Below are 26,981 nucleotides of genomic sequence, written 5' to 3' on the forward strand. Positions count from 1 at the left end.
AAAAAATGGTTCTCTCTGGAAAAGGCAACAAAATTAATGGGAGGAAAGAGGGGGGAGGGAAACTTTCATTTTTACTCTTCACAGTTTTTACAAGGAGCACATATTACTTACATGATCTTTAGATAATAAAATATATATGGGGGGAACCCAATGTATTATATACTTTCATGTATTTTTGAACCTTATGAAAATGGAGCACACTCTAATTCTCTGTAATTTCCTATTTTCACTTAACATTAGTTTCTGAGTCTAGCTGACACCTGTGGTGGCCCAAACCATGTCCGCTCAACCCACCCAGTTTTGGGGTAGCTGAGACTTGCAGACATGCTGCCAGCATGGCACCCCAAAGGCCACAGCAGCTCTTGGCTCCTTTGACTTGGGCTTTGGGAGGCTGTTTGGCTCATGTGCAGCCCAGGAGTTCAGGAAAGTTAATGCCTCAGGGATCAACCTGCGGTGACAGGAGTGTGTGGAAAATGCTCCAGCCTCCCACCTTCAGAGAGATAGTTCCATCTGTGTCCTATACGACTCAGGGAGTTCCCAGCGGGAATAAGCACAGTAGCCCAATCATCAGTAACTCACTCACCGTTCCTGACTCCTGAGATCACCTCCTTAAATATAGAAAGACTTGTCTCACTTTCTGCCTTGGGTGGAGTATGAATTAAAACACTGAAATTCACCCAAATTAAGACTGATTCACAGAGCTCCAGTACATTCATTCACCGCTGTGTGGTAGAACATTGCATGAATATACCAACAGATTGTCCATTCCCTTGATGATAAAAATGGGTTGTTTCATTTCTTTATCCCTCATGTTTTTTATAAACTGGAAAGCTAGAGGTTTAACTAGAGTCAGGTTCACTTCTGAGCTGTGTGATCTGGACAAGAGTTGTAACCTTTCTGTGTCTCATTTTCCTTTTTGGTCAATTGAGAGAAAGAATGGTAGCTACCTCACTGGGTTGGTGTAAGGATAAAATTAGTTAAAATATGTGCAATACTTAGAAGAGAGCTTGACACCAAATAAATGGTAGCTATTATTATTACCTAAGGAAAGTCTCCAACTTGAAAGTCACAGTCAAAATAAACAACAAAAACAGTATAGGGAGTGGAAGAAAATGACAGAAAATTACAATTGATATCTTCAGAAATATAAAATAAGAGAAAACCTGAACCCACAACACAAAAGCAAGAGGCTACCAAAAGGAAAGTCAGGAAACCAGGAAATTAAACTTTTTTCTTTCTTTCTTTAGCACGCAGAAGAGAGAGACAGAGACAGATGAGAAGGGAGAGAAATGAGAAGCATCAAGTTGTAGTTGCGGGCCCTGGCCGGTTGGCTCAGTGGTAGAGCGTCGGCCTGGCGTGCAGAAGTCCTGGGTTCGATTCCCAGGGCACACAGGAGAAGCGCCCATCTGCTTCTCCACCCCTCCCCCTCTCCTTCCTCTCTATCTCTTTCTTCCCCTCCTGCAGCCCAGGCTCCATTGGAGCAAAGATGGCCCAGGCGCTGGGGATGGCTCCTCGGCCTCTGCCCCAGGCGCTAAAGTGGCTCTGGTCACAACATGGTTACGCCCAGGATGGGCAGAGCATCGCCCCCTGGTGGGCAGAGCATCGCCCCATGGTGGGCGTGCCGAGTGGATCCCGGTCGGGCGTATGCGGGAGTCTGTCTGACTGTCTCTCCCCGTTTCCAGCTTCAGAAAAATACAAAAAAAAAAAATTGTAGTTGCAGCACTTTAGTTGGTCATTGATTGCTTTCTCAAAGGTGTCTTGACCCAGTGCTCCAGCCAAGCCAGTGACCCCTTGCTCAAGCCAGCAACTTTGGGCTCAAGCCAGCTACTCTTGGGCTTAAATTCATTGACCTTTGGGCTCAAGCCAGCGACCATGGGGTCATGTCTATGATCCTATGCTTAAGCTGGTGACCCCGTGCTCAAGTCAGTGAGCCCACGCTCAAGCCAGTGACCTCGAGGTTTTGAACCTGGGTCCTCAGCATCCCAGGTTGATGTTCTATCCACTGCACCACCTCCTGATCAGGCAGGAAATTAAGTTTTTATAGCAGAATGGGGAGGGGGAGTGAATAGAAGAACTAGGAAATAAATTTTAGGAAAATCTCTTGTAAAGTAGAACAGACAAAACCAAGAGATGAAAATGAGAGAGAGAGAAAAAAATTTTGAACAAAAACAAGGGAACCTAACACAGAGAAAGTTTCCCAAAATTGAACAGTATATGTTTTCTGATTGAAAGAGCCTATTGAGTGCCTAGCACAATGAATAAAATAGACTTATCAGAACACATCACTCTGAATGTTCAGAACACCAAGGATGAAGAAAAAAAATGTATATCTTAAAAGCTTCCAGAAACAAATAAACAAACAAAAATCACATAGGAAGTACGAAGAATCAGAATAAATTGGATTTTTCAAGAGTCTAGTCACATGAGAAGGAAGATTACAGTGGACCAATGTCTTTAAACTTGGGAGGAAATGACTTCCAATCTACAAATCTGTACCCTACCTGACAGTCAAGGGTGAAGGTAAAATAAAGCCATTTTTAGACAAGCAAGGTTTCAAAAGCTGACCTCCCGTGAACCCCTTCTGGGGAAGTTACTGGAGAGTGTCCTTCTCCAAACCGAAAGAAGAAACCACAAATAGGAAGGTTCAGGAGACAGGGGATCTGGCACCTGAGAGAAGAGATGAGAATCCCCAGGATGTAGTTAAGGGATGTCCTAGGTCAGGCGTGGCCAACAGTTTTTGCCCTCGGGCCAGATTAGAAAGAAAACATTTTTCACAGGTCGGATGAAATATTAAAATTAAAAAATGTTAAGTACAAAAATGATTCATTTAAGTAAACAAAATTTTATTATGTAATTTGTTTAAGAATGTGAGTGAAAAAAAAGGAATGTGAGTGAAAAAAATTTTAATATACAATATTATTTTAATAAAAATATTTTTTATAAAAATATAATTACATACAGTATAAATATCCAAACTGTATCGCAATCAATCAAAACAATATTTAATTAATAGAATGAGCATGCCTGACCAGGTGGTGGCGCAGTGGATAGAGCGTCGGACTGGAATGCGGAAGGACCCAGGTTCGAGACCCCGAGGTCGCCAGCTTGAGCGCGGGCTCATCTGGCTTGAGCAAAGAGCTCACCGGCTTGGACCCAAGGTCGCTGGCTCCAGCGGGGGATTGCTCGGTCTGCTGGGGGCCCACGGTCGAGGCACATGTGGGAAAGCAGTCAATGAACAACTAAGAAGCCGCAACGCGCAACGAGAAACTGATGATTGATGCTTCTCATCTCTCTCCGTTCCTGTCTGTCTGTCCCTATCTCTGCCTCTGTAAAAATAAAAATAAAAATAAAAACCCTAGAATGAGCTTGAAGGGGTTATATCATAAATAAAACAATTATTTCGTTTTACAAACAGCCTGGACACATTTTCAGTATCAGGGGTCCCCAAACTTTTTACACAGGGGGCCAGTTCACTGTCCCTCAGACCATTGGGGGGCCACCACATACAGTTCTCCTCTCACTGACCACCAGTGAAAGAGGTGCCCCTTTCCGGAAGTGTGGCGGGAGCTGTATAAATGGTTTCAGGTGGCCACATGCCGCCCGCGGGCCGTAGTTTGGGGATGCCTGGATGTGCTACAGTGCCACTTGATTCAGCACACTTGACCATAAAAATAACGAATTGTTTGACCTTGGGTGCGCACTGGCAAACTCCACCTAAAAGAATGTAGGTGGTTCTTTTTGTTTTGTTTTTTGTTGTTGTTGTTTTTTTTTTCATTTTTCTGAAGCTGGAAACAGGGAGAGACAGTCAGACAGACTCCCGCATGCGCCCGACCGGAATCCACCCGGCACACCCACCAGGGGCGATGCTCTGCCCCTACGGGGCGTCTCCATGTTGCAACCAGAGCCACTCTAGCGCCTGGGGCAGAGGCCACAGAGCCATCCCCAGCGCCCGGGCCATCTTTGCTCCAATGGAGCCTTGGCTGCGGGAGGGGAAGAGAGAGACAGAGAGGAAAGCGCGACGGAGAGGTGGAGAAGCAAATGGGCGCTTCTCCTGTGTGCCCTGGCCAGGAATCGAACCCGGGTCCTCCGCATGCTAGGCCGACGCTCTACTGCTGAGCCAACCGGCCAGGGCAAAAATTTAATCGCGGGCCGTATGTTGGCCATGCCTGTCCTAGGACAACAGCTGGACAGCGAGGCCAAAACTACAGTTTGGAAGGAGAGGAGGTTGAACCTAGAGAAGGGAGTCTCCAAGAAATAAAAAAAGATATTGAAAGACCACTAGATTCATGTGACCAGATCAAGAGATGCTTTATAGTCCTAATGGAGAATTTGTGGAAGAATTAACACAATTGATGCATAAGTAATTAAGCACATTTTTTAAAACAGGCAATTTTTTTACTTCAGAAAAAAGCTATTCAATAAAGTGAATGTAATCCTAGTATGGTATACACCTCAACTGTAAAAAAATGTTATACCTATATTAATGTAAACTCCAATTCAATCATTCAGGGTATTTTGTAGATTGGCCAAGGGCATATTGATGGTCACAAGAGAGAGAGAAAGAAATAATAAACTCATGGAGGAAAAACAGGGAGGGGACTTTCACCCATTCCTGGCTCCAGCCTTCACCTTCCTGATGCAGAATCGGAAACTAATATCCTTTCTGGAGCCACATATTACTGGATGACTTTTGCCCATTGGCATATATAAGTGTAAACTCTCTCTCTCTCTCTCTCACACACACACACACACACGCACACATATCACACACACCACACACCACACACCACACACACACACACACACTAATGTATCCTTTTCCTCATCCTTTCCCTAGCCAACTCACCAACCTTCACTTTTATCAGTAGTGTCACTATTTTTTCAATCTTCTAGTTTGGCTTTCCCCCACCTACATAGTCTATATCTAGTCTGTTTAGTTGGCTTTTTAAAGCCTTCCAAAGGTCTCTGCCCTGTCTCCAGCTGTGATCTAATCCAGAGTTTATATAAACTTTATCAACTGTACAACATGACACAAATGTAAAATACCACCACTATAGACTCTGGCTTGGTAACTTTTATTTATTTTTATGTTTTTTTAATTTATTTATTTTTTACAGAGAGTGAGTCAGAGAGAGGGACAGACAGGGACAGACAGACAGGAATGGAGAGACGAGAAGCATCATTAGTTTTTCCATTGTGCATTGCAACACCTTAGTTGTTCATTGATTGCTTTCTCATATGCACCTTGACTGTGGGCCTTCAGCAGACCGAGTAACCCCTTGCTGGAGCCAGCGACCTTGGGTTCAAGCTGGCGGGCTTTTGCTCAAACCAGATGAGCCCCGCACTCAAGCCAGTGACATCGGGGTCTTGAACCTGGGTCCTCTGCATCCCAGTCCGATGCTCTATCCACTGCGCCACCGCCTGGTCAGGCTGGTAACTTTTATTAATAATAATAATTCAACCAATCAGCATTTGTGTACGATTTTTAAAATAACATTAGATTTTCTTCTGATTGAAAGAAGAAAGTATAAGTGTTGTTAAAGTACAAATGTTTATTTTGGAAACCCAGAAAAGCACAAAGAATATAAAAATAACTTCTATTCTTAAAATAATCTGGATTTACATTTTGCTGTGCTCTCATACAGCCTCTTTTCCATGTGTATATGATAATATCTTTTTTAGGTGAGAGGAGGAGAGACAGTGAGGCAGACTCCCACATGTGCCCGGACCAGATCCACCCGGCAGCCGATGCTCAAGTACCCAGCTATTTTTAGCTCCTAAGGCTGACTTTATAGCTTCTGAGGCTGACATGCTCAAGCTATCCTCAGCACATGGAGCCACAGTCGATCCAATCAAACCACTGGCTGCAGGGGGGAAGAGGCAGAGAAGAGGGAGGTGGAGGGGGGAGAAGCAGATGGTCACTTCTCCTGTGTGCCCTGATGGGGAATCAAACCCAGGATGTCCATACACCTGGCCAACGCTCTCTCCACTGAACCAGCCAGGGCCTATATGTTAATCTTTTAAAAAATATGTTATATGTGCTTCTTTGTAACATTTTCATTTAAGAAACTAAAAGCATTTTATTACATCAATAAATATTCTTCTATGTCATTTTAATGGCCACGAAGAATCCCATGATAGCTATTCTATCATTTATTTAATCAGCCATATTTTAAATATTTTGCTGGTTTCTGATTTTTACTCTTAGGAATAGTGCTGATTACAGTATTTAGTTAGGTTCACTTGGAAGTGGAATTGCTTAGTTAAAGGTTATGCTCTTTTTAAAAATTTGGTAAAAAAAGCACTTGTGATCTAACATCTTAATCATTTTTATAGTCACACTGCTGTGCAATAGATCTCTAGGACTTTTGCTTCTTGCAAAACTGAAACTCTAGAGCCTGACCTGTGGTGGCGCAGTGGATAAAGCGTCGACCTGGAAATGCTGAGGTCGCCGGTTCGAAACCCTGGGCTTGCCTGGTCAAGGCACATATGGGAGTTGATGCTTCCAGCTCCTCCCCCCTTCTCTCTCTCTGTATCTCTCTCTCCCTCTCTCTCTCCTCTCTAAAAATGAATAAATAAAATTATAAAAAAAAAACAAAAACTGAAACTCTATCCATTAAACACCCCCCTCACCCAGCCCCAGACAATCACCCTTCTACTTTCCAGGAGTTTGACTAATTTAGACATCTCATATAAATAGAGTCATGCAGTATTTGTCTTTTTGTGCTGTTGTGCTCATTTTTAAGACTTTTGATATGTAGTACCAAACTGATTTCCAAAAAAGTTATGACAATTTACTTTGAAAGTGTATTTGACCTGACCTGTGATGGCACAGTGGATAAAGTGTCGACCTGGAACACTTAGGTTACAGGGTCAAAACCCTGGGCTTACCCAGTCAAGGCACATATGGGAAATATGGGAAGCAACTACTATGAGTTGATGCTTCCCACTCTGCCCCCTCTTTCTCTCTCTCATCTCTCTCACTCTCCCTTCACCATAAAAAATCAATAAATAAAATTTTAAAAAAGAAAAAGAGAGTGTGTGTGTCCCCCTGGGCTCCGCTGTTTGCTTAGCATCCATCATTTGTTTCAAAAGGAACAAAAGTAGTGGGCCTGAACATTCCTTAGGCAATTGTTTTCTCTAGAATCCTGGCTGAAATACTTGCTGGGGCGCTTAGCTGTGTGACCTTGGACAAGCCACTTAACTTCTTAGTGTCTGTTCCTCTATCTGTAAAAGGGGAATAATAATAGCATATTATTATATTGTACGTTATACATACTGATCATGAGAAATACATGAGTTAAGAAACATGAAACTCCATCTGGCTTGTGTTGGCACAGTGGATAGAGCCTCGACCTGGGATGCTGAGGTTGCTGGTTGGAAATCCTGATCTAACCCGGTCAAAGCACATAAGACAAGCAACCAATGAACAACTATAGTGAATCAACTATGAGTGGATACTTCTGGCTCCCTGCAACCCCTCTCTCCTCTCTCTGTAAAATCAATCAATAAAATCTTTTTTAAAAATGTAAAGAAAAAAAGTGAAACTCTAAGAAAAGTACCTGGAACATAAAAAGCCCAGAAGTGGCTATTATTGTTGTTACTGTTGTTAGATTGAACAGGATTTCTGTTGTCAAAGTATTTATCTACCATTTTCTTCAATGCTTGATAATCTAATAAATGAAAAATGACATCCAGCCTTTTTTTTTTTTTTTTTTGGTCTATGGGCTGACAGCCATCTATTTTAATTTGTAAAATTATTTTAAATAATTGTAAACTTGTAATTGTAAAAATTATTGTAAACTATTAGCAGTAAACTTGAACGTTTCTCTATGTCTATACTGGCTGTTTATACTTGTGTCACGATTTTTCAAAGTACTGCGGCAAATAGGATCGCACTTGACCTCCCTAATAAGCTCTAAAATCAAGAAAAGAGCAGTCATCATCCCCACTTTTCGAATTAAGAAAATGAGGCTCAAAAAGTTACAATTCTAATCCCAGGTTTTAGATATTACACTTTAAAGCCTAGCAGCTGTCCCAGAAAATATTACCGGGAAAAACCTTTCCCAAACCGGCCCTGCCAGAGCTAGAACCCACGCGATGGATACAGGGCAAGCGCTCTGCGCGTGCGTGGCCCTGCCTGGGGGGCGGGGCCTAGGAGCGCCCCGGCCCCGCCCAGTCCGCGGCGCGACAGCCCCTGACTGCGGACCTGAAGGTAGGGAAAGGTGAGGATTCCCCTGCTGGGGCGGTGTCCGCGATGCGGCGGGGCCCCAGAGTTTTGAGGCCAGGGAGGAAGGTGCCGATTCCCGAGACCCGCCTGCCCCCGCCGCCATTTTGCACCGGGAGAGGGCAGCGGTGGGAGGGGAGGCTCCCCTGGGGCCCGGATCGGGCCCAGGGCGGGCCGGCGTTGGGGGCGGGCCGGGCGCGGATCGCGGAGGGCGGGGCCCTGCGGCCGGATTGGGACGGAGCTGTCCGTCAGGACCGAGGGAGAAAAGCCCTGCTGGAGACAGTGCAAGACTCGGACTTCCCCGCTGCGAGACCGGCTGGCTTGTCCCGCTGGGCCTCGGTTTCCTCTTAATTATAACAGTCCCACGTTGGGTACTGCAAGCTCCAGTGTATGAAGCGCTTTCACGTGGGTCTTCTTATTTGGTCCTTACAGAGCAGCTCTTGGGAGGAGACCAGCGAATGGAAATATTGTCCCATTTTACAGATAGGAAAGAAACTAAGGCTCGGAATGGGGAGATATGTCTAGAGACACCCAGCGAGGTCGTGCCGATGGGCGTCAGGTTTTTTATTTTGGGGGTTTTTTTTGTGGGTTTTTTTGCATTTTTCCGAAGCTGGAAACGGGGAGGCAGTCAGACTCCCGCATGCACCCAACTGGGGTCCACCCAGCATGCCCACCAGGGGGCGATGCTCTGCCCATCTGGGGCGTCGCTCTGTTGCATCCAAAGCCATTCTAGCGCCTGAGGCAGAGGCCACAGAGCCATCCTCAGCGCCCGGGCCATCTTTGCTCCAATGGAGCCTCGGCTGTGGGAGGGGAAGAGAGAGACAGAGAGGAAGGAGAGGGGGAGGGGTGGAGAAGCAGGCGCCTCTCCTGTGTGCCCTGGCCGGGAATCGAACCCGGGACTCCTGCACGCCAGGCCGACGCTCTACCACTGAGCAAACCGGCCAGGGCTGGGCGTCAGGTCTTACCCTTCAAATACAGTGCTCTTTGCACCCGGCCACTCTGCCTTACCTGTCAAAGGAAGGGGCAGAGCTAGTGGATAAGTTAAGTCAATGACTAGCAATTCTTTTCTTTTTTCCTGCTTTCCTTCTCTTCCTCTTTCTTCCCCTTCTTCCCCTCTCCCTCTTTCTGTACCTACCATCCAGCTCAGAGCTCACAAAGAAATATTCAGAAGCCAAGTCATGGATCCACCTGCACGTAAAGAAAAGTCCAAAGTTAAAGAACCTGTCAGCAGAGTGGAGAAGGCCAAGCAGAAATCAGCCCAGCAGGAGCTGAAGCAAAGACAAAGAGCAGAGGTGAGACTGAGGAGGGGCCATATACCTATAGTCTGCTGGAGACTGTGCTAGAAGAGAGAAACAGTAGAACTGTAATTGGGGAGCCTTACACGCCTCCAGGCAAAACTGGTCTCCCTCCAGGTGTAGAGAGATGATTGTTGAGGTCCGGAATGGTGAAGTGACAGCCCAGAGTCACACGCCAAGTTAGTATCAGAACCCTGACAAGTACCAGGTCTCCAGATGACTCCTGGAGCAGAGCGTTTGTGGTATGACCCAAGGGAAGGAAGAAAGAAAAAAGAAGGGACATGTGAGGGAGGTGGGGTCGGAGTGAAAGAGGTCAAGAGTCAGACACCCCAGCACAGATGTTCTGGATTTAGCCCGAGAGGAGCTGCTCATAACCAGGAAGGAGAGGCCCAAGCTCCACACACACCACTATGTCCTTTGTTCAGTCAGTACTTACCATCAGTTTGTGAATGAGAGGCTTAAACTATTTACACTGCCTATGTTGAATCACATCCCGATGTGCGTATTTTATTTTAGTATTTAAGAGCAAGGGAAAGCTTGCTGCACTTTTCCCTCTTTCTGTTTGTTTTGTTCATTCTTTCCTTTTTTTGAGAAATTAAAATACACAGAAAAATAAAATATAACAAGCATTTAGGTACTCGGCACCCCAGATTAGAAGTGGTTAACATTTTGTCATATTTGCCTGGAGTCTTTTTTAAATAAGATAAAAATTCTATATAAATTTGAAGTCCCCCTTGTCCATTTCCTATCTTACACTCTTTCCTCTTACCCTTGAGCAGCCACTATTTTTTAATATACTTATACATTTAAAGAATAGATACCCTTGAACAATATACAGTATTCTTTGGTGTTTAAAATTTTGCATTAATAAAATTTCATGTTTTATTTTGCTTACATTATGTTTTGTAGAACTATTTTTTGTTAATACAGGGGTACCTTGAGATATGAACAGACCAACATATGAATTTTTAAGATACGAGCTGCGACTCAGTCTGTACTTTTGTTCAAGATCCGAGCGAAATTTTGAGATACAAGTTGTGATTCGGGAAGCTGCCACTAGTTGGTGCGTTGGCGCACAGGTCCAGTATTGGCAGTTTGATATACAAGTTGACTGACTTACAAGCTCCGTTACAGAACGAATTAAATTCGTATCTCAAGGTACCACTGTATAAGAGTCTAGGCCCTGGCTGGGTAACTTAGTTAGATAGAGCACCATGTTGAGATGCCGAAGTTGCAGGTTCAATATCTGGTCAGGGCACATGCAAGAGTCAACCAATGAATGCATAAATAAGTGGAACAACAATGTTTCCTGCTCTAAAATCAATAAATTTTAAAAATTAAAAAAAATAATCTAGTTAATTCCTTATCACTGTTTATAGTAGTCTATTTTATGAATCTACTTTAGTGCATTTACCCATTTCTCCAGTGCTGGACATTTAAATTATTATTTTGTTTTGTTTTTGCTATTACAGACATTGCTGTAGTCAAAAACATTTAAATGTCTCTTTTGGCACCTGTGCTAGAATTTCTATAGGGCATATTTAACTAGAAATAGAACTACTGGGTACATGGTACTACTGTTTGAAATTGCTTCCAAACAGATTGTACAGTTTGTACCTGCATTAGCAGAGTGAGAGAGTTCTCATTGCTCACTTCTTTCCCAACACTTGATAGGAGCAGACTTTACATTTTTATTAATCTGGCCCATTCATTAAACACATATTGAGCTGCTATTATGTGCCAGGCACTGTTGTAGGAGCTCGAGGTACATAGACCAGGCAGAGGAGAATTCCTACCTGTAGGGCTTGCATTCAGTGCAGATGGCAGATAGTGACCATAATAAGAAAACTTAAGTGTATTTGAAGTTAATCCATCCACTGAAATCTGCCTTTGTATTTAGGCAGGTCATCAGAGAGCTGTGCACCTGGATCCTAACAAATTGTTTCCCTTTTCTTCACCTCCTTGTCCCCAACTGGATCCAGGCCCCCTGACAATTTTACTGCACTGCACTTTGGTAAACAGTTGGAAGCCTGCTATCAGAAACAGCCCCGAGGAACCTCCCTTGTGCCTACCGTAGGGATAGATGTTGTTGAGGACATTGTTCATGCTCTTATTGACCCCCAGTGAGGTTCCACATGTTAGATTTATTCGTGTGACTTCTAATCCCAACTCCTCCATAAATCCCACTTCTTCCCATGTGACCGTGGATCTGAGTCCTCTCTGAACCTCAGTTCCTCAGCCCACCTTGGTAAAATGATGATAATAGTATCTGCCTCACCAGATTGTTATAAGGAACAGAAATATTAAATGGCAAGTTCTTAGCACAGTGCCTGGCACAGAGAAAGCACTCAGGGAATGGCCACAGTTGTTACCCAGAATCATCAGCTTCCAGGCAGGCGTGTGCTCTCAGTGTGGACGTGGCATTGAGCAGCTGATCATGTGTATGTTGACTTGCTGAAGTGTGATGTTGGAGTTGCGCTCTAGCGACAGCTGGCACTTGTTGAGCTGTTCAGATGTGCCAGGCATGGGGCCAACCTGCATATGCATGAACACATGTAGTCCTAGTTACTTGGGTATTATTTTCACTCCCATTTTTTTTTATTAAGTGGGAGGCGGGGAGGCAGAGAGACAGACTCCCGCATGTGACCCAACTGGGATCCACCTGGCAAGCCCTCGATGGGACAATGCTCTGCCCATCTGGGGCATTGTTCCATTGCTCAGCAACTAAGCTATTTTAGTGCCTGGAGCCATCCTGGGTGGGGGGGAGTTGCTCAAACCATTCAAGGCCATGGCTGTGAGAGGGGAAGAGAGAGAGCAGGGGAGAGAAACAGATGGTCCCTTCTCCTGTGTACCCTGACTGGGAATTGAACCCGGGACTTCCACATGCCCGGCCGAGGCTCTACCACTGAGCCAACCAGCTAGGGCCCTGTTTTAACCTTGGTAAATCCTTCCTGCAATAAAGTTAGGAGAGATTTATTTATTTATTTATTTATTTTTTTATTTTTATTTTTTCTTGCATTTTTCTGAAGCTGGAAACAGGGAGAGACAGTCAGACAGACTCCCGCATGCGCCCGACCGGTATCCGCCCGACCGGGATCCACCCGGCACGCCCACCATGGGGCGATGCTCTGCCCACCAGGGGACGATGCTCTGCCCATCTTGGGGGTCGCCATGTTGCGACCAGAGCCACTCTAGCGCCTGAGGCAGAGGCCACAGAGCCATCCCCAGCACCCGGGCCATCTTTGCTCCAATGGAGCCTTGGCTGCGGGAGGGGAAGAGAGAGACAGAGAGGAAAGCGCGGCGGAGGGGTGGAGAAGCAAATGTGCGCTTCTCCTGTGTGCCCTGGCCGGGAATCGAACCCGGGTCCTCCGCATGCTAGGCCGACGCTCTACCGCTGAGCCAACCGGCCAGGGCCGAGGAGAGATTTAATACATAACTTTGTAAGGTAAAAAGAAATACTCTCATTTTGAAGTGAAGCAATGTGACCAGAATCCCTAGTTAATGAGGGATTGAGGGGCAGAATTGCCATCTAAACAGATAGGATGTTCTCCTGCAAAAGCACTTTGCCTGCAGCTGCCTTGCTATCTTCTTTATTTGTGTTGTCTGAACTGTAGTCTCCTAAAATAGGAATGTGACAAGACCCCTTGGGGGGAGAAAGAGACAGTTTCCTTTCAGTTCTGCAGGGATGCCACAGTCCAGAAAGCTAGATGTGAATGAGAGATGTGAGGGTGAATGGAAGAGAAGGCACAATGGGCAGGTGAAGCAGCATTTGACAAAGTCAGTGACCCTTTCCTTCCTGAAATTCTCTCATTTGGTTTAGACCTCCTGACCCATTTTGAGTCTCTTCTTTCTCTTCTTATTTTATTTTCCCCCTTGCTCCTTCCAGCCTGTCTCCTTGATCTGGAGGTCTCCAAGAAGCCATTGAATATCCTTCTCAGTCCCTAGCGCAGTAATGTGCAGATGACAAATGCTCACTAAAGCACAATGAATGAAGCAGAGGTTTAAATAATGTGTGTGTACAACTTAAACAAGATGAGTAAAACAAACACCTTTGTACCTACCACCCAACTACAGAGGCCTTGGGCCCCACTCTAGTCATGTCCCTGACCCTTTCCATTAGCAGTACCCTCATTCCTTAATTTCATGCTAATCACTCCCTTGCTACAATTTCTGTGTGTATGCCTAAGTAATACTTGTGGTGTAAGAATATATTGTCAAGCTTTGCATGTTTCTGACCTTGAACTATGTTACTATAGTCTGACTTTTTCTTTTTTTTTCTTTTTTTATAAATTTTTATTAAGTCTGACTTTTTCATTCAGCATCATTTTTAAACCACTCAAATTTATTTTTATTGTGGTTAAATATATATATATATACACACACACATATATATGTACATGTATATATATATAATATATATAATGTAAAACTAAGCCATTTTAACCATCAGTGTTAACATTTCTTAGAATGATTTGTGTAGTTTGTCACTATTTTCATCACTGTAGAATTCCATTTTTCCTAAACATTATAGGATCTTGCCACAATAAGAAAAAAAATTTGTGAAAAAAAAAGATCATAGGCCTGACCAGGTGATGGCGCAGTGGATGGAGCATCGGACTGAGATACTGAGGACCCAGGTTTGAGACCCCGAGGTCGCCAGCTTGAGCGCGGGCTCATCTGGTTTGAGCAAAGCTCACCAGCTTGGACCCAAGGTCGCTGGCTTGAGCAAGGGGTTACTCGGTCTGCTGAAGGCCTACGGTCAAGGCACATATGAGAAAGCAATCAATGAACAACTAAGGTGTCACAATGAAAAACTAATGATTGATGCTTCTCATCTCTCTGTACTTGTCTGTCTGTCCCAGTCTATGCCTCTCTTTGACTCTCTCTCTCTGTCTCTGTAAAAAAAAAAAAGATTATCGGAGTATTCCAACTTATTATTCTGGTTAGTTTTGATCATTTGACTTCCTAGGAATTTATTTCATTTACCTTTTCAAACTTATTGACACAAAGTTCATAATGTTTTGTTGTAATCTTTCTTGTATTACATAGCACATAATCAAGTGGTTTTTGTTTAAATTCTAACAGTATGTGTTGGTACCCACTCCCTTTTATCTTGGTCAGTGATGGTGGAGGTTTGCTTTCACATTTTTGGAGAGCCACCTTGCAGTTTTTGTGATCCTCTCTATTGTACATTTGGTTGCTTTTCCATTCATTCTGCTCTTCTGTATTTTCTGTGTCTCACTTCTCAGGGTGTTCCCCACCCCCTTTCTTGTCTTTTTAATTAATCAAGGTATTTTCTCTATACACAAACATGCCCCTTCATTTTTTTCTTCTACAAATTGGGAAGCTGTATGGCGTTCCTGTTCTTTAGTGGACAGAGTAAGACTGCAATGATAAAGAAAGGTAAGGAATAGGTAAAGCCCCTGCCTTTCACCTTAGAGTGTCTCTTGTAGTTTCTGTCCCAGCCCACTGCCTGCCCTGGGTCCCCTTCTCACTGTGCAGTAGATGCCTCCTGGGCGGCCTGGAACCTCTCCACCCCCTCCATCCCCAGTGTGGTCTCCAGTTATCTTTCCAGAAGCCCAGATAGAATCAAGTTACTCCCCTGCACACTTATCTTCACTGGCTCTGCAGTCGGCCACATAAAGTCCAGGTCCCTTGGCATGGTATTTAAGTCCCTGACATTCTCTTCCCGCTGTCTCTAGCTCCCGAACCCCCCCCCCTAAATCCTTCAGATAAGCAGACTTGAAGTTACCAGAACTAGTCCTGTACTTTTTTATCATATTTACTTAATCATAGTATCTCATCCCCCCTCCCCCCATCACCTATCAAGTTCCTTCCCCAGTCTCTACCTATTCACAGCCTATTGATCCTTTAAAGGCCACATTAAGACACCTGTTTTACTGCTGCTTTCCTGATTCCCCAAATGGAATTATAGTCACATCTACCTCTCCTGTTCTCTCACTGCTGTGGTTCTGGCACTTTCAAATGACACAGTCCATTGGTCTGAGAATACGTTGAGCAGCTGCCTCCATTGCTGACATCTTTTTCTCCCATTCAGATCTATGCCCTCAACAGAGTCATGACGGAACTGGAGCAGCAGCAGTTTGATGAATTCTGTAAACAGATGCAGCCTCCTGGAGAGTGAGCCGAGGTGTTCAAAGGAGATGGGACCCTGGAGGCTTTGTCTGTGAGCTCATTACCAGTTTTAAGCTGAGATGGCCCATTTGGAGCCTTACAGAACTAATCAAGAAGGGATTTGTATTATTCCTAAAACTGGATAAAATTCCTGTATGTAACTTGTGTTTCACTGGTTCTTCCTATTTGAATTGGCCCAATGCTTGCTGAAGAGATTTGTTTTATTCTTCTAATACAGTGTTCTTTTTAAAAAAATAAAAACTTTTTCTATTGTTTGAGAAAAATCAGTGTTTCTTGTGAAACTGTAAATCTCCAAAAATACAAATAAAATAGGAATACCATGTGCATTTGCTCATACTTTAGTTTGGGGCAGGATAGCAATGAGAAGTGGGTCAGAAAGAATGTTACAGGAAGGAGAAGGTGGGGTGAGCAGAGGGACCCCGCTCCTGCAGGAGGGGAGTGGCGGAGACAGCGGAGAGAGATCTGACCGCTTCCAGTTCTCATTCTTCCTGGGGCTGACGCTCGGCCCCCCGTGTTTAGCCACACAGGATAGGAGGAGCCGCCACTCGGGGTCAGAGCTTGGTCAGAGCTCTCGCTCTGGGAATGGGGACAGCTTGCAGCAGGCCTGCACCAGCAGGTTGGGGAGCGCAGGCCCTTTGGCTCTTCCACTTGCGGGTGACTTTATCAGGCCCAGAAGCAGGTTTATTATGGGGGTATTCAGACTGGAATGTCTGAGCTCATGGAAATTTGTAAGATTCTTACTACATTACAGTAACCTTGTATTTGGCACAACTAAAGCAGTTCATCTCCAAAGTAAACATTTGAGTGCCAGGTGCTGGCCGTCAGCAGAAATCCAGAAGCACAAACTGAAGGAGTTAAAACATAGTGGGACAAAGACAAAGTTACTAAATGAAAAAATACGTAGGATAGAGGGCGAGAAAGCAGTGGGGAGGAGGAGGGGCTATCTGTTCCTTAGAGCCACATCAGAGCAATGTGGATGTCTTTGGATTTTTATTTTTAAATCCTAATTTTAGATTTAATGCATATTTGACACATACATTGTTCTACAAAGTCCAAGAAGTTAGAGCTGAGGTAAAGGTGCTCTGGTGGTCTGGTGCCCTAGTGAGGAAGGGGTGGATCGGCCAGCAATCCTTGGTTTGTTGCTTTCAGTGAACCAATGTTTGCCTGGCCTGTGGTGAGGCAGTGGATAAAGCATTGACCTGGAGCACTGAGGTCGCCGGTTCGAAACCCTGGGCTTGCCTGGTCAAGGCACATATGGGCGTTCATGCTTCCTGCTCCTCCCCCTTCTCCCTCTAAAAATGAAGAAGTAAAATCTTTTTAAAAAGCAAACCTATGTTCTTTTTTGAGGGGCAGCTTTAGGGTTCCATACAATACTGTTTATTCATTTTGGATTTTAGAATATGAAGTAGCATTTGAATATCTAGAGCGTAGTATTTTAGAGCATATGGAAAAAAACCCCTAACATCCTGGAAATGAAATGGTACCCTCAAGCTTCTAGTATGTCTAATCTTTAAATGAAGTAAAGGGCAGATGCTTTGATTATTGAAATAATTACAGAATTTTTAACAGAAAAACTTATACACATTTAACTTGGGCAACATGATTGTCCTGTGACTAGCTCTGCTCTGTGGGACCTGAGTCTGTAAGTTCAAGGCAGAGTTATTTATGGTAGCCAGGATATGGAAGCACCTAAGTGTCCATCGATAAATGATTGGTTAAAGAGGTGATACTTATGTATATGCAATGGGATCTTACTCAGCCATAAAAAAAAATGAAACCTTACCATTGGTGACAACATGGATAGAGCTAGATGGTTTCACCATATGATTTCATTTGTATGTAGAATCTAAAAAAAATTAATAAATGAACAAAAACTCATAGATAAAGGGTTGGTTGCCAGATGGGAGGGATATTGGGGGACTGGTTCAAAAAGCTGAAGGGATTAAGAAGTACAAATTGGGCCCTGGCTGGTTAGCTCAGTGGTAGAATGTTGGCCTGACGTGCAGGAGTCCCGGGTTCGATTCCTGGCCAGGGCACACAGGAGAAGTGCCCATCTGCTTCTCTACCCCTCCCCCTCTCCTTCCTCTCTGTCTCTCTCTTCCCTTCCTGCAGCCCAGGCTCCATTGGAGCAGGGTTGGCCCAGGCGCTGGGGTTGGCTCTGTGGCCTCAGCCTCAGGCGCTGGAATGGCTCTGGTTGCAACAGAGCAACGGCCCAAATGGGCAGAGCATTGCCCCCTGGTGGGTGTGCCGGGTGGATCCCGGTTGGGCGCATGCGGGAGTCTGTCTGACTGCCTACCCGTTTCCAACTTCAGAAAAATACAAAAAAAGAAAAAGAAAAAAAGCCCTGGCCAATCAGCTCAGTGGAGTGTCAGCCCAGCATACTGACATCCCGGGTTCGATCCTCAGTCAGTGTACACATGTGAAGTGACCATCTACTTCTCTTCCCTCCCTCTCTATCTTCTCATTCTCTTCCCCTCCCACAACCAGTGGCTCGATTGGTTTGACTGTAGCCCTGGGTGCTGAGGATAGCTTGGATGATTTGTGCATCAGCCCCAGACAGTTGCTGGGTGGATCCTTGTTGGGGCGCATGCAGGAGTCTATCTCCTCTTTTCTCCCTTTAAAAAAAAAAGTTTAAAAAAAGTATAAATTGGCAATTACAAAATAGTCACAGGGATGTAAAGTACAGCATAGGGAATACAGTCAATAAGTATGTACAGAGCCAGGTGGGTAGTAGATTTATGGAGAAATTACTTTGTAAATCATATAAATGTCTAATCACTCACTATGCTGTACACCCAAAACTAAAGTAATATTGAATCTCAACTGTAATTTTTTAAAAAAGCAAAACATTTTTTAAAGAAATGCTTTAGTGAGCCGAGTCCCACCTACCACTGGAGTCATTAGCAATCGACAAAGCCAAGGTCATGGCTATACCAATTCTGAAGGGATTAACTTTAGTGCACGGGGTCATCCAGCTGGCAACAGAGCTGAAACTAAAACCTGGCCCAAACTGAACTTAGAAAAAATTCTGTTCCATCTGACATAAACCACTTGTCCTCCAGGGATTCAGAGCCCTGAATGAAGGGGAAGGAGGGAGGGGGCTGGCACTACTGTGGGCTGTTCTGGTTCAAGGCACATGAATCTACCACAAGCACAACACAGGGACTAGGAAAGATTTAGTGAGGATAAGGCGAGGCTTGGCCCAACAGGCTGGCACAAACCCCACAGAGGCCAGCGGGAGTGGCTAGAGCTGTTTAGTTTCTTAGGTGCCGTGGCCTAAGACACTGTGTCCTGCCCCACAGAGCATCAGGAAAGAAGATGTAGGAGAGCGACCACATCAGGCAGTAAAAAGCAGTTAGCGAGAATGGAGACAAAAGCAGCATGATGGTACCTGGGAGAAGAAGAAAATACAAACATTCCGTTTTAATGAAGCTCTCTTAATTATGTCCCACCCTCTACTCTCCCATCCCCACTCACCTCCCAGATAAACCATTTTTTTCCAGTTCTCAGACTCCAGGATTTCGTCATGTGGGTAGTAGCTCTGATCTAGCATGAATAGAATCATAAGTGAGGCCATGCAAGAGAGAATGAATGTGTTGCCTTTGGTCAGAAGAGAGGTGGAGGCCAAAACACAGGAAGCATAGGAGCAGGGCAGACCCTTGTATGTGAAGGAAATGCCTGCTAAGGAAAGAAAAGGTGGGGATTAGCTGCTGCTTGCTGATTTCAAGGTATCTGCATGAAGCAAGCCACTGTCCCTTTGGGTTTTCCCCACCCCACGCTCCAAACGCCCTTCACCCCAGGAGAGTAGCAGGTTCTAAAGCATTTAGTTATTCACAGAGATGATGTGTGGGCTTTGCATTGGATCCCCAAGGTTAAAGCCGGCAGCTAGGACCAGGTGTGTGCCCTGGCCCCTTAGGAAGCCTCTGTAGAAGGGCGCTCTGAGATCTAGTCTGCATCTCACTCCCTTGCATTGGGATCTTAGGCAACAGCCCTCGTCATAGCTCAGTATCGCAATCTGTTTTGGGAAACTGGAGTATGACCTCTAGTTCTAGAGTCTGAATCCATGTGTTTTGTCCAAAGGTCACATAGCAAGAAAAAGGTACAGCTGGACCAAGAACCAAAGCCCCCACCCCCTAGACCAGGGCTCTGCCAATGCAGCCCGCAGCCTCCAGTGGGTCTGAGGCTCAGGAGAAGGAAGAAAGAGGGACTTTATAAAAGGAAGTTATTGCATTGCAAGCTTCTGACATCCAACAGCTCCTCCCCTCCGTGGTTCCCTAGCTCAGCCGTAGGCTGGGTTCCACTCACCAGTTGAATAAAAACACAGGCGGAAAGCAGTAGCTAACACATAGATGATGACCAGTAACCCATTCAGAGGCCCCTCCACACCTAGGAGCAGGGCTGAGGCCAGGCCGAAGGTGGTGAAGACAGCAAAGTCATTCAGCTCAGCTCCTGCTCCAGAAGGCCAAGGTTAGAACTTACATATCTTATTCATTAGTCCCCTCTGGTCAGGGTGCTGGAATGGTGACAAGCAGGGTCTGAGGTCCCAGAGGGCAACATCTACTCCCCCAAGTGGTCTATAGATCAAAGACTGGTCTCCTTCTGGCTCTACCTTAGACTGACCATGTGGCCTTAGGCAAGTTGTTCCGTGTCCAGGTCTTAGTTCATCCTTTAACATGTAAGGGTTGGACTAGAACTGGATACAAATTAATAAACTATAGAACTTTTTTTTTTCAAGCAAAATCTGACACAGAAATATTTTACTGTATTTTCAATTAGCTGCTCTATTTGGAGTAATTTTTCAATTCCCCTCTCCCCTACCATCCACCCCCACTTCCAAATCCTGGATCAGCCCCAAACAGGGATACAGGGCAGACAAGAACACTGAAAGCCAGGCCAATGGCGGCCAGAGATCAATAACTGAGCCAGCAAAGGAGCTACAGCTAGGCTGAGGGGCTCCAGCTCCCACCCTAGGGCTGCCTCCGCTTTACTCCAGGGATGTGACCAGGACTGGTGACTGATGAAGGCCTGTCAGTGTTAGAAGATGAAGGAGCTGACCTGACATGGGTGCTCCTGAGGCCGGGGGTTAGGGGTCTGAGGCCTGGACTCACCCGATTTGGAGCAGATGTTGAGGTGCCTGGTCATTGTTCTGACTACTATGTCTAATAGGAAGCTGATCAGAAGCATCCAGGAGGCACAGTGGGACTTCCTAGTGTAGGCCAGCAGGCCCAAACAGGACAGCTCTTTCAGTCTCCACTGGACAACACACTGCACACTTCCAGTACACTAATACACTTCCCACACTTGCGCGCGCGTGCACACACACACACACACACACACACACACCTGCAGGTTCCCCACACTCACATCCTTTCTGATATACACCACTTTACACACCATGCATGTGTGCACGCACACACACACACATGTACCTATATTCCTTCCATATTCTGAACCCACAGTCTTGAAGGGGTGCCCCAGACTCCCAAACCCCCTAGGTAACCACCAAGGTCCCTTCCAACTCTAAATTTCAGGTATATTCAATGGCCCTGGGGTCCTAGATTCCAGCCTAACCCTGCAACCATATTAATGTGAATTCTCAGATAAATCACTCGCCCTTTTCTCTAGGCCTCTGTTCCTCCATCTGTAAAATGAGGGGTTTGTGCCAAATGGTTTCTTTTGTTGTTTTTCTTAGCATAGAAGAGAGATAGAGAGAGGGATACATGGGAACAGACAGACAGGAAGGGAGAGAGATGAGAAGCTTCAACTCATAGTTGTGTCACTTTAGTTGTTCATTGATTGCTTCTCATATGTGCCTTGACCAGGGAATTCCAGCTAAGTCAGTGACTTTGCATTCAAGCCAGTGACCTTAGACTTCAAGCCAGTGACCTTTGAGCTCAAGCCAGCAACCATGACTTATATCCCACGCTCAAGTCAGCAACCCTGCGCTCAAGCCAGTGAGCCTGTGCTCAAGCCAGATGAGCACGTGCTCAAGCTAGCAACATTAGGGTTTCAAACCTGGGTCCTCAGAGTCCCAGGCTGATGCTCTATCCACTGCACCACAACCGGGTCAGGCCCAAATGATTTCTTTAATACATATAGGCCTATTCAGATGGTCTATTTCTCCTACTGTGAGTTTCGATAGCTTAAGTCGTTTAAGGAATTGGTCCATTTCATCTAGGCTATCAAATTTGTAGGAATAGAGTTGTTCATAATATTCTTTTACTCTACTTTTAATGTCCATAGGATCTGTAATGATGGCTCCTCTTTCATTTCTGAGATTAATAATTTGTGTCTTCTTTCTTTTTTCTTGGTTAGCTTGGTAGATGCTTATCAATTTTATTGCTCTTTTCAAAGAACCAACTTTTGGTTTCACTGGTTTTCTCTATTAATTTCTTCTCTTCAATTTAATTGAGTTCTGCTCTAATTTTTATTATTTATTTTTCTCTTACTTTGGATTTAACTTGCTCTTCTTTTTCTAGATTCTTAAAGTGGAAGTTCAGGTTATTGATTTTAAATCCTCCTTCTTTTAAATTTTTTCTAAGACTCTTTTTTAGGGAATTTTTAGGTTCACAACAAAATTAAGAGGAAAGTACAGAGATTTCCCATTTTCCCCTTCCTCCCACATACGCATGGCATCCCTCATGATCAACATCACTCGCCAGAATGGTACATTCTAGTTCTTGGTACATACCAAGGATGACCTACATTGATACATCATAATCTGCCAAAGTCCATAGTTTACCTTAGCACTCGCTATTAGTGTTATACACTCAATGGGTTTGGACAAAAGTATAATGACTTATATCCATCATTATACTATCATATAGAGTATTTTTACTGTCCTCAAAATCCTCTGTGTTCTACCTATTCATGTCCTCTCCAGACCACCTCCCCCCGCTTTTGGCACTACCAATCTTTTTATTCTCTCCATATTTCCTTTTCTAGAATATGCAGTCTTTCAGATAGGCTTCTTTCACTTAATAATATGCATTTAATTTTCTTCCATGTATTTTCATGCCTTGATAGCTCATTTCCTTTTGGCATTGAATAATATCCCATTGTCTGGATGTACCACAGTATTTTTATCCAGTCATTTAATGAAAGACATCTTGGTTGCTTCCACGTTTTGGCAATTGTGAATAAAACATCATAAACATCCAGGCACAGGTTTTTGCATGGACATAGTGTTTGATTCATTTGAGTAAATACCAAGGAGTGTGATTACTAGATCATATGGTATAAGAGTATGTTAGTTTGTTAAAAACTGCCAACTACAGTGTGTCTGTAAAGTCATGGTGCACTTTTGACCAGTCACAGGAAAGCAACAAAAGATGATAGAAATGTGAAATCTGCACAAAATAAAAGGAAAACCCCCCCTGTTTCTGTAGGATGATGTGGCAGCATGTGCACATGCACAGATGATGACGTAACACCTTGTATACAGCGGAGCAGCCCACGGCCATGCCAGTCGAGATGTGGACGGTACAGAGGGAAGTTCAGTGTGTTCTGTGGCTCACTAAATTCGAATCCGTGACCAAAGTGCAACGTGAATATCGGCGCATTTATAACAAAGCGCCACCACATAGGAATGACATTACTCGGTGGGATAAGCAGTTGAAGGAAACTGGCAGTTTGGTGGAGAAACCCTGTTCTGGTAGGCCATCAGTCAGTGACGAGTCTGTAGAGGCTATACGGGATAGCTACCTAAGAAGCCCTAAAAAGTCTGTGCGTGAGCCCACATCGAACTGCACTGAATAGGTATGAAACTGGGAGAGTTTTCCTTTTATTTGGTGCAGATTTCACATTTCTATTATCTTTTGTTGCTTTCCTGTGACCGGTCAAAAGTGCACCATGACTTTACGGACACACTGTACTATTTCTTCCAAAGTGACTGTACCATTTTGCCTTCCCACCAGCAATAAATGAGAGATCCTGTTGTTCAACATGCTCACTTGTATTTGGTATTGTCATTGTTCTGGATACTGGCTATTCTAATAGGTGTGTAGTAGTATTTCACTGTCATTTTAATTTACATTTCCCTGATGACATAATATTGAACATTTTTTCATATGTTTATATGGCATTGGTATTTGGTTGTTTCTTTTCTTTTCTTTTTTCTTTTTTTTAATTTTTCTGAAGTGAGAAGCAGGGGGAGGCAGACAGACAGACTCCCACATGTACCCGACCAGGATCCACCCGGCATACCCACCAGGGGGCAATGTTCTGCCCATCTGGGGCATTGCTCCACTGCAATCGGAGCCATTCTAGTGCCTGAGGCAGAGGCTATGGAGCCATCCTCAGCGCCCGGGGCCAACTTTGCTCTAATGGAGCCTTGGCTGTGGGAGGGGAAGAGAGAGACAGAGAGAAAGGAGAAGGGGAAGGGTGGAGAAGCAGATGGATGCTTCTCCTGTGTGTCCTGGCTGGGAATTGAACCCTGGACTTCCACACGTTGGGCCGATGCTCTACTGCTGACCTAACCGGCCAGGGCCTGTTTATTTTCTTATTGTTGAGTTTTAATTTTTGTGTAATTTGGATTATAATCCCTTATCTGATGTATCTTTTGCAAATGTTTTCTCCCAGTCTATGGCTTGTTTCCTGATCCTCTTGATGTATGTTGCAGAACAGATTTCTGTTCTAGTATACCCATTTAATGCTACACATTTCCCTCTAAGTATTGTTTTCATTGCATCTCACAAACTTTGGAAAGTTGTATTTTCATTTTCTTTTCTTTTCTTTTTTATGTATTTATTTCTTTTTTAGGTGAGAGGAGGGAAGATAGTGAGGCAGACTCTTGAATGTGCCCCAACTGGGATCTATCTGGGGCCGATGCTCAAGTACCAAGCTATTTTAAGCATGAGGCTGATGCGCTTCAACAGAGCTATCCTCAGCGCCTGGGGCCACACTCAAACCAATTAAGCCACTAGCTGCAGGAGAAGAAGAGGGAGAGAAGGGGAAGATGGAGAGGGGAAGAAGCAGGTGGTCGCTCCTCCTATGTGCCCTGACCAGGAATCGAACCTGGGATGTCCATAAATCAGGCCAATGTACTATCCACTGAGCCACCAGTCAGGGCCTTCATTTTCTTTTAATTAAAAATATTTTTAAATTTTTCTTGATACTTCATCTTAGATATTCATATCTTATTTAGAACTGTGGTTTTTAACCTCCACATATTTGGGGATTTTCTAATTATCTTTCTGTTCTTGATTTCTAGTTTAATTCCATATGGTCTAAGAGCGTACTTTATATGATTTCTATTCTTTTAAATTTGTTAAGGTGTGTCTTATAGTTCAGAATATGATCTCTCTTGGTGAACATGAGAAGAATGTGTGTTCTACTGTTGCTGGAGGAAGTAGTCCATAAATATCAATTAGACCCAGTTGATTGATGGTGCTGTTCACTTCAACTATATCCTTACTGATTTTCTGCCTACTGACTCTGTCAATTATTGATAGAGGAGTATTGAACTATCCAAGTATGGTGTCAGATTGATCCACTTCTCCTTGCAGTTCTACCAGTTTTTTCTAATGTATTTTGATGCTGTAAATGATTCCCAAGAGCTTTTTGAGCTCCTACATTTGAAGATTCTATGCTCTGTCTAGCGCATGCTCCCAGACCTTTCTTAAAGCAGCCACCACAATCTCAGGCAATCCTGCCCTAGAAGGCCATTCCCAAGTCTACACTCTGACTGCGATGCTGCAGCAGAAGCAAAAACAGAGAGCCTGACCCCAGTCATCTGCTGTCCCCAGTTTCAGCATTCCCTTTATTTAGAACTATACCTATATGTGTAAAGGGAACTGGGTCCCTATCATAGCATAAAAACCACACTCCCAGAAGATTAGGCTGAACTAAGAAGATAGGTATTTTCTGCTGCAGATATGCTTCACATTATGACTCCTAAAACCTAGACTTAGAGAATGATAAAATTTTCAAACAGGGAGGGAACTTAACTAACATCAAGTCAAATCTCTTTATCGATGAGACACAAATCCAGAAAGGTCACCTGCTTATGGTTGTAGAGATTCAAACAGATTAGGAGATGTCATTTGCATTATAAAGGATTTATCTATAAACAGTCAATTTGTCAAGGCCTTGAAATAGGATTCAGTTTTTAGAAATATCATTTGCTTATAATTTTTAATCTCCACATATTTGGGGATTTTCTAATTATCTTTCTGTTCTTGATTTTTAGTTTAATTCCATGTGGTCTAAGAGCATACTTTATATATGATTTCTATATGGGCATCCATATACATGTCTCAGATTTTCCAGAGCAGTGCTGATTTTAAATATTGTACCAGATCATGTGTCGGTACTTAAGAATCAAAACATTGGAATGGTAGCTTGCCTATCTGAGGATTGTGTAAAAGCTACCAAAGCAGAGCCTCTTGGTTTTCCTGCCATAGCTGGGAGGAACTAGAGAGATCATAGTGTGAGCTCCTTGTTTTAAAGATGGAGAAACTGAGGCTCAGGGATGTGTCATAGCCAAAGTCACATATCAGGTTGGTGGTAAGACTGAAGCTAGAATCTTGGCCCCTTGACTCCCAACCCATTACACTTTCTCCTCCCCATTTGATCTTCATACCTCAGCACCTAGCTTTCTAGATGCCCCGCTTCTGTCCTCATGCCCTTGGCTCTAGCTTTTGGCTGAGACCTTGCTGGGCCCCAGACCTACTTGCAGAAAGTGCAGAAGATGGAGAAGAGCCCCAGGATCATGTTGGCCAGGGACAAGGCATTGACAACATCCTTCTCAGAAAACTCATTCATCTGGTCGTTGGTCAGGAATAAACTGGTGCACTGACCTGGGGCCCCGGGGAGAAGAGAAAGTTCAAAGAGTCCAAAAAGAGGCTCCTAAAAACCATCTAGCTCCTGTTCCCTTAGATTTCATCCCGGAACTGCACCCTCCCAAGGCTGTGTCACTGGCTGGAATGAGGCAGACAGAGGAGACCCGGAAGTAAAGAAAGGTACAGAAGCTGAGTGCCCTGGGAAAGCCCAGGAGCAGAGCAAGCGAACCAGCACAACCGGAGTTCCCATGCCTCTCTGATGACACTCGTGGCCCCATAGCACAAACCTCCCTCCAGCACCACCACAACCCAGGGACAAACAAGTATGGGCCCTTCCCCCCCTCTGAAAGATGAGCCTTTGTCATTGAGTTCTATGTCAAAGATGAGACTTTTTTCTTTTTTAATTATAAAGCTACTTCCGGTACTTTGGGGTGAGCCCCACAGGAATAAAAAATACTGGAAAAGGGTACCACCCTCACCTCAGGAGTGGCCCAGTGGAAGAGAGGCTACCTGAGGGGAAGA

At 44.4% G+C, this 26,981-nt stretch overlaps 2 protein-coding genes across 3 annotated transcripts; one reads left to right on the plus strand and one right to left on the minus strand.

Annotated features, from left to right (window-relative positions):
• Positions 1–8,164: 8,164 nt before the first annotated feature.
• Positions 8,165–15,992, plus strand: SVBP (small vasohibin binding protein). Of its 2 annotated transcripts, none has more exons than XM_066265046.1 (3): positions 8,165–8,225; positions 9,370–9,519; positions 15,581–15,992. In XM_066265046.1, exons 2-3 carry the CDS (start codon positions 9,406–9,408, stop codon positions 15,665–15,667), a joined length of 201 nt encoding a protein of 66 aa, XP_066121143.1. In that variant the 5' UTR covers positions 8,165–8,225; positions 9,370–9,405; the 3' UTR covers positions 15,668–15,992. The 2 variants fall into 2 exon arrangements, with proteins under 2 accessions (XP_066121143.1, XP_066121142.1); XM_066265045.1 differs by having other exon boundaries at positions 8,169–8,215.
• Positions 15,993–18,932: 2,940 nt separating this feature from the next.
• Positions 18,933–26,406, minus strand: TMEM269 (transmembrane protein 269). The gene is made up of 5 exons (XM_066265047.1): positions 26,351–26,406; positions 20,787–20,884; positions 19,984–20,127; positions 19,156–19,359; positions 18,933–19,069 (listed from the first exon to the last, which is right to left on the minus strand). Exons 1-5 carry the CDS (start codon positions 26,389–26,391, stop codon positions 18,933–18,935), a joined length of 624 nt encoding a protein of 207 aa, XP_066121144.1. The 5' UTR covers positions 26,392–26,406.
• Between the last annotated feature and the right edge of the window lie 575 nt (positions 26,407–26,981).

The sequence above is a fragment of the Saccopteryx bilineata genome, chromosome 3 (genome assembly GCF_036850765.1).
Source record: "Saccopteryx bilineata isolate mSacBil1 chromosome 3, mSacBil1_pri_phased_curated, whole genome shotgun sequence".
NCBI classification, from domain to species: Eukaryota; Metazoa; Chordata; class Mammalia; order Chiroptera; family Emballonuridae; genus Saccopteryx; species Saccopteryx bilineata.